Source organism: Impatiens glandulifera, chromosome 1 (assembly GCF_907164915.1).
Source record: "Impatiens glandulifera chromosome 1, dImpGla2.1, whole genome shotgun sequence".
Lineage (NCBI taxonomy): Eukaryota > Viridiplantae > Streptophyta > Magnoliopsida > Ericales > Balsaminaceae > Impatiens > Impatiens glandulifera.
The window spans coordinates 12,521,411-12,534,159 of record NC_061862.1 but is presented as its reverse complement, the minus strand read 5'-3'; the positions used below and the strand labels follow the sequence as shown (position 1 = coordinate 12,534,159).

The following is a 12,749-nucleotide window of genomic DNA, read 5'->3' as shown; positions in this document are numbered from 1 at the left end:
TTTAAAAAAAGTTTATTTTTTGGAAGTACTCAAAGCCGAAAGATATACACTATTTCTTTCGGTATAACTATAATAGAAAACTCCATACTTAACCGTTTTTCTGATTTTTTTTAGAGGGATTAAAACCGAAAGATATAGTATATATTTTTCAGTATTTACTCTTTAAAAAAAGATTATTTTTTGGAAGTACTTAAAGCCGAAAGATATACACTATATCTTTCAGTATTTTGTTCTACTATCGAAAGATATATAGAGACTGTCGACCTTCTTTCTCATTTACGACAGATTTCTTCCTTTCGGCACCTCTACCGACAGATTTATAAATCTTTCAGGAAGTTCTTTCGGTAAAACCCTCTTTTTTACTAGTGTAATTCGTATATTTAATATATTTTTAATAAAATGTACACTATTATATTTATTTTAATTTTAGAGGTCACAAAATTTGAATTTGCATTGGGCCTCCCAACTTTCGGGGCCGGCCATACCTCGGGCAAACATTGTCGCCCGGAATTTTGGGTAAAGATTCCTCCGACATCACTTAATTGGTTTCACTAGTGAAAAATGGTCATTAACGACCAATATCAGCGACGACGACTAAAGAACCATCGCTGATCTTTTTTTATCAGAGATGTGCGCAGAACAAGATATTCTACGGGAGCAGATCGCTATATTTATGTTTAGGATGTCCCTTTTTTCTAGATTAACAGTTACATTGATTGTCATTTTTTATTAATACGATTTGAGATTTTTGTATTAATACGAATTGATTTTTGTTTACGAATGATTTTTTTGCTAATCGTAGTTGAATAAAATAGGAAATAGATTGCTCTCGACCAAAAATGTGCCCAAAACCCGCAAGCCAAGGATTATCAGCAACGAAGAATGTGGATCAACCGTCTCTGATATTTTAACTATCAGCGACGGCGAATGGAGATCTGGCGTTGCTAAAATTCATTATCTTTCAGGGACGATGTTTTCAGCGACGAATGACGACGGTTTCATTAGTTGTCGTTGATATTTATTAGCGACGGTTTTTGTCATCACTAATGATGCATTTTTCACTAGTGTTGTTCGGCTTACTCTACTACATCACATATTTTTATGAAACTCACATAAATTCGTCTTTAAAGTCTCCGTGATGAAATTACATGATTATATTCACTACAAAAAAATGATGTTTTGCAATAGTGTTCTTTTCGACTGAAATAGCATTCAGGAAAGTATGGAAATTATAGTGGGAGTAAGCGTAATTATACAAGTAAAAAAGAGGATGTGAGATCAAAATGCAAATTAGTCAAAGAGCATGTTATATATCATCAACACACTCACACCGATCATTTAAGTCGTGCTCCGAACCCAACAACCAACACTAGTAGAATTGACAAATGTGGTGTTTGTAACGGTTTATAATTACGCCGTTATAGAAAATATGCACAATCTGTAACGGTATTAAGGAATAACTATTATAGCTAATCAATCTATCGATTCGTTTTCTAGTAGCGTTATCTGTAACGGTTATATATGAATGTCGTTATAGATACATGGGGTACATCTGTAACGGTTCACGATAGTGCCGTTACAGATACTCAATTATAAAATTACAAATCCGCTTTCTTTTTCCTTTCTTCTTTCTTTCTCTTCTCCCTCTGCCCTTCTTCGCTGTTGCCATGCTTCTTTCTTTCTTCCGGTATGATTCTTTCTTCTTTCTTTCATTCTCCTTCATTCCTTTCTTTCTTCGATCCATTTATTAGTTCATTTAAGTTGATTTCGCCGGTTCATTATTTTAGCTAGGGTTCTGCAGTTCTTCGTCGTTGCCGCTAGTTCTTCGCCCGCCCATTGACGAAAGGTAAACATTATTATTTCGCTGCCGCTTCCTTCCTTCTTCCCCTTACAGATTGAGAATACCTAAAACAATATTATTTTTGAACAGATTGTGTTCGCCGAACTCGCTGATAGAAAAGGAGTCGCCGGCAAAATTCCCTCTATTTAAGCACCACCATGTATCTCTCTGCTGTAAAATAGTGTGAGGTTTGACAAACCTGATTTTGGTAAAATAGCTGCAATCAGAAGAGTTCTTCTATTTATTTGGTTATTGCTGCATTCTTTCTGCACAGTTCATCTAACTGCAATTTTGGTTAACTAGGTCAAAGCTTTTAGGCGGTAGAATTGTCCTCCATTATACTGTTTTAGATAAGTCGATGTATATACTGAATTGCCTTATGAGTATGTTTGAATTCAGTTACCAGGATTAATTTTATCCCTTTTGTTTATTTTATTAGTTTGTTTCAAGGGTCTTGGTCATTTGATCTAGTCTTCATTATTTTCTTGGGATGAAGAATGGTTATCGTGGTTAAGAATTTCAATTGCATGTTTATGTTTCCACTTACTGGTTTAGTTGCTGATTGGGTGCAAAGAATAGGAATTGAACCCTTTACTTCAAAAGAAAGTCAATATTAGTGATGAATTGATTTTTTTTTTTTTGGTTAGTTTTACATTTGGCTGCATTTAGCATGGTTACCTAGTTTTTTCTTTTTAATCCTTGATATCTTTATTTCTCATACATCATACAATAAAATATTTGTATAGTAAGAATATGGACGAAATATTTGTTTATATAGTTGTGACAGTTTTACCTACAAAAAGATTATAAGTTCATCATGAATAAATGTCTTTAATAGTAGGTGGTTAAGTTCATCATAAGACATTGTATAATGTTGTCAAATAAGAAATTGTCTTCTTTTTTTCTAGGTTCTTCCGTTGCCGTCCGATTCTTCTTCTGTTCTTCTTCGATTCTTTTACCATTCATCATGTTAGTTCTTAAAGTAACTTCATATGTTAGATTATATGATGTTAGGTTAGATTATGATACATAATATGATTGTATGTTAGATCATTGGATTGTATGTTAATAGATTATTAGATTATAGGTTAATTAGATTATTGAATTGTTTGTTAGATATGTTAGATCATTGAATTGTATGTTAGAAAATTAGATTGTAGGTTAGACATGTTAGAGATTATATTAGATTATTTGAATGTATGTTAATTAGATTATATTAGATTATTTGATTGTATGTTAATTAGATTATGATAGATTGTTGGATTGTATATATGTTAGATTATTTGTATGTTATATTTTTGGATTGTGCTTAAGATTATTGTACTAGCTAGGTATATGAATGATTTAGGAAATATATATTTTATTTGACATAGTAATATTTTTTCTAGTTCCAATGGAAGTTACTGACAAAACATGGATGACTATACTTCGTACTGATCCAAAATATATCGAGGGGAGTGACAAGTTCATAGAATTTGCTAAAAAATCCACGGGTAAATCTTCAATTGCATGTCCTTGTGTAAAGTGTGCAAATCGAGTATATGTGAATAAAATTGTCGTTAGAACTCATTTGATTGTATTCAGCATCAGACAAAACTATGGTTTTTGGTATTTTTACGGGGAAAAGAGAATTGAACATGAGAGTGCAATTGCTGCTAGTGAGAGTGATGAAGATGAATCAGATGATGAGCTTGTAGAAGAACCGATGAATGTACAACAAAATAACGAGACTAATATCATCGACAAACCTGTTGACGTTTGTGAGGATCACCTAATGAAAGATATTATCGTTGATTTGTACCTCAATGACAATGATCATCCTAGTGAAAATGACCATTCCATTGATGATGCTAAGGAATTTTACAAATTGTTGGATGATTCGAAACTACCTTTGTACGAAGGTTCTCGTATTTCCAAAGTCTCATCTCTTCTTAAACTTCTTCACATAAAAAATGTAGGCCAGTGGACAAACACGTCATTTGATTTATTGTTGGGATTATTGAAGGATGAAATTCTACCAGTTCCTAATCAGTTTCCAAATTTGTATTATGAGTGCAAGAAATTCATTACAGACATGGGTCTATCGTATGAAAAAATTGATACGTGTAAGAATGATTGTATGCTTTTTCGTAAAAAACATAAGGATTTGCAGAATTGTAAAGTTTCGTGGGCTGTCCAGATGAAATATCAATCAATCTAGTGGTGCAATTCGGAAAAAAGTGAATGGCAAGTTTATTCCCAATAAGGTGTTGTGGTATTTTCCATTAAAACCGAGGTTGCAAAGACTTTTTATGTGTTCCAAAACTACTCCACTAATGACTTGGCATAAAAATAACAATTTCGAAGATGATGTGTTGAGGCATCCGGCTAATTCAATGACATGGAAGACCTTTGATAACTTGTATCCAGATTTCGCAGCAGACCCTTGAAATGTGCGACTTTCTTTGGCAAGTGACGAATTTCAACCATTTGTTAACGAGAAAACATCGTACAACATTTGGCCAATAATTCTCATCCCTTATAATGTCGATCGCACTATATGTATGAACACAAACAACTTTCTTCTGTCCATGTTAATTCCAAGACCAAAGGGTCTGGGAGATTGCATTGACGTATTTCTTGAGCCACTTATTGAAGAGCTGATGGAATTGTGGCATACTGGTGTGAAGACATATGATGCAAGCAGAAAATAATTTTTTAACTTGCGAGAAGCTCTTATGTGGACTATAAATGATTTCCCCGCATATGCAAATTTGTCTAGATGGAGTAAAAAGGGGAAATTTGCATGTTCATCTTATAATCAGAACACTGCATCATTGAGGTTGACAAATTACCAGAAGGAGTGTTACATGAGTCATCGACGATTCCTCCCGCCTAATCATCGTTGGCGCAAAGAGACCGATACGTTTGACGGACGTATTGAGCATAGAGGTCCTCCTGTTCTACTATCGGGTTCCAAATCAATTACAAGCACGAGATCCAAATGAATTTTTTTTGACAAAGTACATGCCCAAGAAAACGAAAGTTATTCATGAATCTCGGGTTGATAATTGGAACAAATTTAGTATATTTTTCCAATTGCCTTATTGGAAATCGTTGATGTTGAGACATAACTTGGATGTCATGCATATTGAGAAGAATATATGTGATAATTTGTTGGGAACTTTAATGAATTTCAAAGAAAAGACCAAGGATGTGATTAAAACGATAAAAGGTTTGGTCATATTGAACATAAAAGATTCTTTACATCCCGTTGAGGTTGATGGTGTTCTTCGGTGTCCAGTACCCCCCTATACACTAACATTAGAACAAAAAAAATGATTATGCCAGTTTCTAAAAGATGTTAAAATGCCAGACGGTTGGCGTATGTGTAAATATAAAGGACAAAAAAATATCAGGATTGAAGAATCACGATTGTCATATTTTATTACAGTATCTCATTCCATTAGCTACACGTGGCATACTTCCTGATGATGTGTATGATGCTGTTGTGAATTTTTCAAGATTTTTTCGGTTGCTTTGCCAAAAAAGTTTACAATGCGATCTATTGGAAAAACTACAGGACGACATTGTCTTGACACTTTGTAAATTGGAGAAGATCTTTCCACCTTTTTTTGATATAATGGTGCACTTGCCAGTTCATTTAGTTTTTGAGGCTTTCCTTGGAGGGCCTGTCCAATATCGATGTATGTATGCAGTTTAACAATATATGAGCACACTAAAGAAATACCAAAGGAACATGAACTCTCCAGAAGGTTCAATTAGCGAGAGTTACCTTGTGAATGAGAGTATGAGCATGTGTGCCCGATATTTGGAGGATTAAGAATCACGAGATGCCTCGATACAAATTAGTACAACATTGTCCATATTCTTTGCTATGGAAGAGTTATCTAATGGCACGTCCTACACATACCAACCAGGGGATCGTCAACGTGCTCATTCGTACATCTTAAAAAATTGTCGTAAAGCTGAAGAATATTATAAGTAAGTGAAACAATTTCATTACTACTTATAGTTGGTTTAATTACTTTTAGAATTAAGTTCATTTAACATTGGTGCAGTGATTTCATGCAATCATGCCAACCCAATATTTCCAATGAATAACGGGATAAACAATACGTTAGTTATTTCAAAGGAAAAGTAAGTAAATATCAACATTTTCTTAATATTCTTTTACTAGTTAGACAATGTGTTTAACAATAATTTCTACCGAATACGTGGAACAATTAATCGATGACTCCGATAGAACAATGAATCTTAAGATTTTAGGCGGCGGACCTATAATATATGTTAAAAAGTATAACTCGTGAAAAATAAATGGGTGCAAGTTCAACACGAAGAAATACGACGAGAGCTTGACCACCCAAAATAGCGGTGTATTGGTTGTTGGAAATAACGGGGTAGAGACAACTAACTAATATGAAGTACTCAATGAAATCATAGAAATAACATTCTTTAGTGGAAGATGCGTGGTTCTCTTCAAATGTAGATGGTTTGATGTTCTTCACAAAGATCGGGGCATTAAGGTTGACAAGTACGGTTATGTTAATATCAATATGAACATGACTCTACCAACTCAAATGAGTGACCCATTCATAATGGCAAGCCAAGCACAACAAGTGTTTTACTCTACGAATATGGCATCAAGGATTATATGGAAAATTGTTACTCCAATAAATCCTCGTTATTCTAATTAAGGTTTAATTGTGTTTATTAAGGCATGAGTTCAAATCGCACATTTCTCTAATAAATATTACATTCTATATTTACAACGATCATGACACCTAAGGGTAGGGGCTTTGTGCGTCAGTTAGAGGACCTCGTTCAGAGGACCGAGGATCAATCTGAGGACCCTTTAGCGTTACTCAACTCTATTGGTGACATAAATTTGGACGAGGAGTTATAGAGTGATGATGATATGGCCGTTGATGGTGTACCAAATACTATAGATAATAATGAGACACAACCCCTATTTGAGCATGACGCAGGTACATGTGTTTGATTATGTATGTTCTTATAATCCTATATAAATTTGTGTTTATTTTTAGGATCTTCTTCGAGGAGGAGACAGGGTAAGAACAAAAATACTGTAGTTGGTAAGTTGTAGGCTAGAGAAAATATGTCACTAGAGTTCAATCCGATAGATGGTAAGCCCATGTGTGATAATAGGACTGCATGGTCGAGGCATATTGGGAGTGTCATTCGGGACTCCAATGCAGTACCGCACATGATCCTACGTTGGACGGACCTGAGCTCCACACGGCTGGATCACATATGGCAGACTATCACGGTAAATTATTCATTTTGATGTATTAATCACAATCTATAATTGTATTTAAAGATTAAGTTGTTCTTTTTTTAGGATCCTTTCGAGTCTACGGAGGGGAACATTGACAGCTATCGCCGTCAAGGGTTACATCACGCAAAACAACTTTGGGATAAGTGGAGATGTCAATGGAACATTTTGTACGTTAAGGCCCGTGAAGGTGACGAGGCAACGATTCGGGCCAATCCTCCCCAGAGATCGCACTTAGTGATTGACATTATCTTCTAGAGCGTCGCTTCTTCACTCTAGAATTCAGATTAAGTTATTATTTTTTTAACGAACTCTTATTTTAATAATCTATTAAAAAAAACTTTTCAAAATTGCAGAAAACAAGTATTTTAAATACGAATAATAGGGCGCATGTCGTGTACAAGTATTTAAACTTTCTCGGGTCTTGTATAGAAATTGGCCGACTTACTATGTGGCTTTATCTTGGCCTCTCCTCTCATCCGCCTGTGTGGTTTGTCATCCGACCAAAAATCAAAGAGGCCAGCGACTGAAAAAGCTTGTACTCTGATCAAGAAGCAAATACGCTAGACCCCGAGAAAGTTATTTGTGCTTCTTTTCTTATTGTCTGGCAAAATATGTTTTCCTGAATCCGACATCATATGCTCCTTTTCCTCCTCCTCCTCCATCTTCCCCTCTTGAATAATCAAGTGATCTTCATAAATATCTGAAGTTTCTGAACCAGAATCACCATGTAACATCTTGTTTATTTCATTCTTAGCGGTTTCTCCAAACCATTCATCCTTAGGAAGTGAACTCTGTGGGTCGATGCATCTGTCCGCAAATGTCCTGAAAGTTGTTTTTCCTTTTTCTTTTCATTTCCAAAATTATAAATACAATTTATTTTACAATTTTACTTTATAGGAAAGTTGCAAAAAAATTATAAAATTAACATGAATGTTATTATTACAAAATGAGTTCTTTAAAATGGATTATAATTATTTATTTACATATTAGTGTCTAACTTTGTAACTTATTTTATAAAAAATCAAAACTTTATTGTTATCACAATTTTTTAAAGGTAGATTGCGTAATAAGTTAAAAGATTTCGTTCAATCCCACGGTTGTAAGTTTATTTAAAAATAGTTTCAAAATTAATTAAGAATTAATGTAATTTGACGATAAATTTTATTTTAATTTATAATTGTGAAAAACTTAAAAAATACAACTGAATATTTCTTCAAACCTAATAAGTTACTCTATTTTGTAGTTAAAATTAAGATTGCTAAATAAGTTAGAAAATTGTATTCAATTATTTGTAATGCAAGATGAATTACAAAATAATGTTAAAGATAAATCAAAATATATTTAAAAGTAGTTTATCTTACTTTTTACTTTAAATGTATTATAAAATTGCAAAAACAATTGTAAAGTAACATAGTTTTTTTTTTAATTAATGCAAAACATATTGAATTTTTATTTAGCATATAATTAATAAAATTTAAAATTAATTAAGAATGAAAGCATTTTTATAAAATAATTAATAAATTAAATTATATTGTCTTATATTTTAACTTCATATGTCAATATATATTTATAGTTTTTTTGCTAAACAAGTTATATATTAGTGTTAATATTATTTACTACAAACTTAGTCGCACAATAAGATAAAATTATAGTTTTCAATTTTTATAGTCACTTATCATTTATCTTTTATTTGATTGAACATTATAATTATAAAAGTTGATAAAAACGTTGGAATATTTATATATATATATATGGTATTTAAAATATTAACAACATTATTTATATTATCTCTATATTAATGTTGCTTTAAAAGTTGTAGGATTATTTTGTTATAAAAAATTGCACCATTTTAATTAATAAAACATTAATTCATTTTTAGTGATTTTTTTAACAACAATCTATTTGAAACGTTTAATTTTTTTTATCAATCAATTAGTGTAAAACATGTTACATTATTTCCACTATTTAGGATTTATGTTATAATTTAAGTTACATGTTCTAAAAAAAAGTATTAGTTATATTTCAGTTACAAAAATAAGTTACTAATGGACCATTTTTATTTTTTTCTAGTGATTGTATATTTTTTATTAAAATTTTAATTTTTATAAATATGTATTATTTAACCTTTTGTAAATTAATATTTTATTTTTAACTCCTTATTTAATTTATTATAAACTAATTTCTTATAATTATTTGTTTTTAAGTTATATTTATAAAGCTATACCACCCATTGAAAAGTTCACCTACTTCAATTCCAATGTTTTCAATAAATTGAATTTGAGAATTTTACTAAAATCTTTATAATTTAACTAATACACAAATTAATTAAAAGCAGATATTAGTAAGCCTCTAGTTTAAATTTTTTCAAATAATTAAAAAAAATTTATTTATTCATTTTTTTATTATAAATTAAATCACTCAATTTATTAAATAAAACACTCTTCAATTTTTAATAAAAAATATTTATTATTATATATTAATACATTTTAAAATAATTTTACTAAAAATAATTTATTTTTTCAAAATTTGTATTGAACAATATTATTTAAATAATCTTAAAAATACACTTAGCAAGCACTATCATAATATAATGATTTCTTAAGTTTGAAATGAGAAAAACATAATTCTACTTAAATTTTTTAGTAACAATTAAATACACTTTAATTTAAATCAATAATATTGGGCATTATTGTATGATTCCAAATTATGTTAAATAAATTTTAATAAAAAAATAAAAACTTATCTTAATAAATATCAAAAGAGGATAATTAATGTTGTCTGCATGCATGCATGCATGTCCCAAATTCATAGGCAGAAGATCTGAGTTTCAATTAGTTAATTGCTAAATTTAAGATCATAAGAGATAGTTTCGGATTAACCAATAATGAAATAGCGGTTGACAATTAATTAATAAAAAAAAAGGGTAACCTTAAACAAGATAAATACAAACGACTCTTGTCCACCCTTTTTACCTCAATAGCTTGTTAGCCCCACATATATAATCCCATATTAGGATTATTAGTTCTTTGGAAACTATAAAGAAAAATAGCAAGTTTATAATAATCCCAGCTGGTTCTTCTTTTCTACATACCAACAGGTCGAAATGGCCGGCTGGGGAAGAAGAGCGAGCCTAGAGATTGCCTTGTTTCTCGTTTTATTATTGTGTATCATTCATGAAGACGTGGCTGCTGCCCGTATTCGTAGGCCTAGGCCCGCAGGCGCCGAGAAGGTCTTTAACGTTATGAGATTCGGCGCTAAGAAAGGTGGTAGCATAGATTGTACTCAAGCCTTTGCCGACACTTGGATCGCGGCTTGTAGGGGGCCGCTATCGAAAGGGATCAATACTAGGGTGGTGGTTCCCAATGGCGTGTTCCTTGTGTCTGCGTCGCTCTTTGAAGGACCATGCACCGCGACAGGGATCGTTTTTGAGATCCGTGGGACCATACAAGCTGATACGGATATATCGAATTATCCGAATAATGCTTGGCTAGGTTGGGATACTGTAGATAACATGTTGATCGCTGGGTCGGGCACGATCGATGGTCAAGGACAAAAGGTGTGGGAATACAACGACTGCAAAACTAATCCAAATTGCATACATCTCCCGTCGGTAAGTAATTCAATTAGACATGACATAACATAACATAACGTGACATGAATTGTAATAATTAATTTGTACAGGCAGTACACTTTGACGACATAACGAACTCAATGATTCGAAATATACATGTGCAAAATGCAATGGGATTTAACTTGCACATTGTTAACAGCAAATCGGTAAGGGTAAAGAATGTTCGAATCATTGCACCGGGAAAAAGCCCAAACACGGACGGTGTCCACATTAGCAAATCAAGCAATGTTTCTATTGATAATTCATTCATCGGCACCGGAGACGATTGTATATCACTTGGCCCCGGATCTATCGACGTTTCTATCAATAATCTCATATGCGGTCCGGGCCATGGAATTAGGTACTTATAACAACTTAGCTTTCAAAATCATAAATTATGTTTATTTGGTTATAGTATATTCATTTTTCAAAAATATATCACACATTTGGTATAAAAAATTGATAAGTTTTTCTTTTTCTTTAATTGTTTTGTACCTAATTTTTTTATTCAATTAAATCACATCTATTCCTATAACGTCTCTATTGAATTTTCTATTTTAAATTCAATAATAATTATACATAATTCTATTTTTTCTCATCAATCATATAATCTAATTCATTTATCAAAAATACTAAAATATATATTTTATTTGTTTAAATTTGTTTTAACACTATATATTAATACATTTCATTCATTTAAATAAAAAAATCAAACTCCTCAATTTTGTATATGTTAGATTCTAGAATGACCTACCATAACAATTACTTTCGTTTCAGCACGTTCTAAATAAAAATCGAATTCGTGAACTTTGTTATATTAGGAATCACTCTTGACACAATGTGAATTAATTTTTTTTTTGAAAGAAAGTCTAAATATTCATAAATTGGTCAATTGACAGTATTGGTAGCCTCGGCAAAGGTCCCGACGAGATGGACGTAACTGGAATTAAAGTGAAGAATTGCACGTTGGTTGGGACGACAAACGGCCTAAGAATAAAAACATGGCCGGGGTCTCCTCCTAGTAATGCTAGAGACATGGTTTTTAGTGACATTACTATGAAAGATGTTATGAACCCGATCATCATTGACCAGGGCTACGGTGGTGGTGACCCAGTCAGCAAGGTACGTACCCCCACACTATTTTGAGAGTAACAAATTAATTTGTTAAGATAAGTTTTCTTATTTTTCTTTTAAATTTTGTAAACTATTGGCAGCCATCGAAAGTTCAAGTAAGCGATATTGTATTCGAAAACGTCAAAGGAACATCGGGCTCGGAAGTGGCGGTGAACCTAATGTGTAGCAAGGCGGTTCCATGTAGCAATGTTCAACTCAACAACATCCAGTTAACGAAAGCGCTCGCTGCCCGCGAAATAACCTCTTCGTGCGTAAACGCCAAAGTAGGTTATTCCGGCGCCCAACTCCCCCCGGCTTGTTAATAGTAATCAAAACTCGATTCATTGATTAATTGATTGATTAACGATGGATTAATCAAGCCGTTATATCATCATGGACAAGAGAGAGCCAAGAGCAGTTGGCCACTACTTACTATTGTAAACCGATTTCTTTTTTATTTGTCTAAGTGTGGATTTTTTTTACTCTGTCTATTTAATCTTTTGAACTATCCAATTCAATTAAAAAAAAACTGGATGTCAGTGCGGAAATAATATTAATAATTGTTATTAGATTATGTTATAGGTAGTTAGTTTATTGAAGGAATTCTTTTTAACTTAAATGAATTGTGTTTATTGAAGCTTTCATTTTCATTTTCTTTGTGTCAATTTAATTAATGGACTATGAGCAAAACGTTATTGATTCTTTTTATAAAGCATTTACTCTTTTATAAGTCGCAATAAAAAGAATAATGATACAGGGATCGTCTCCACGTGTGGCTGGCAGCGTGATTTTAGAACCCACAAAACTATTGCCTATCGTCCGGAGAATCAAACCCTAGCCCTCCACTACAAAAAAAAAAAAAACCCAGCATTTAGCAACTAATATTT

The 12,749-nt window shown here is 32.3% G+C and overlaps 1 protein-coding gene across 1 annotated transcript; it reads left to right on the top strand.

The window, feature by feature from the left end:
• Positions 1–10,242: 10,242 nt before the first annotated feature.
• On the top strand, positions 10,243–12,185 carry LOC124912942 (exopolygalacturonase-like). The gene is made up of 4 exons (XM_047453604.1): positions 10,243–10,749; positions 10,821–11,110; positions 11,649–11,871; positions 11,964–12,185. Exons 1-4 carry the CDS (start codon positions 10,243–10,245, stop codon positions 12,183–12,185), a joined length of 1,242 nt encoding a protein of 413 aa, XP_047309560.1.
• The last annotated feature ends 564 nt before the right edge of the window (positions 12,186–12,749 follow it).

What these genes read in the sequence shown, in the direction of transcription:
- LOC124912942 (XM_047453604.1), top strand. Translation starts at nt 10,243, where the DNA reads ATGGCCGGCTGGGGAAGAAGAGCGAGCCTAGAGATTGCCTTGTTTCTC. An exon ending in ATTGCATACATCTCCCGTCG is followed by an intron (nt 10,750 to 10,820) that starts GTAAGTAATTCA and finishes TAATTTGTACAG; the next exon opens with GCAGTACACTTTGACGACAT. An exon ending in GGTCCGGGCCATGGAATTAG is followed by an intron (nt 11,111 to 11,648) that starts GTACTTATAACA and finishes GTCAATTGACAG; the next exon opens with TATTGGTAGCCTCGGCAAAG.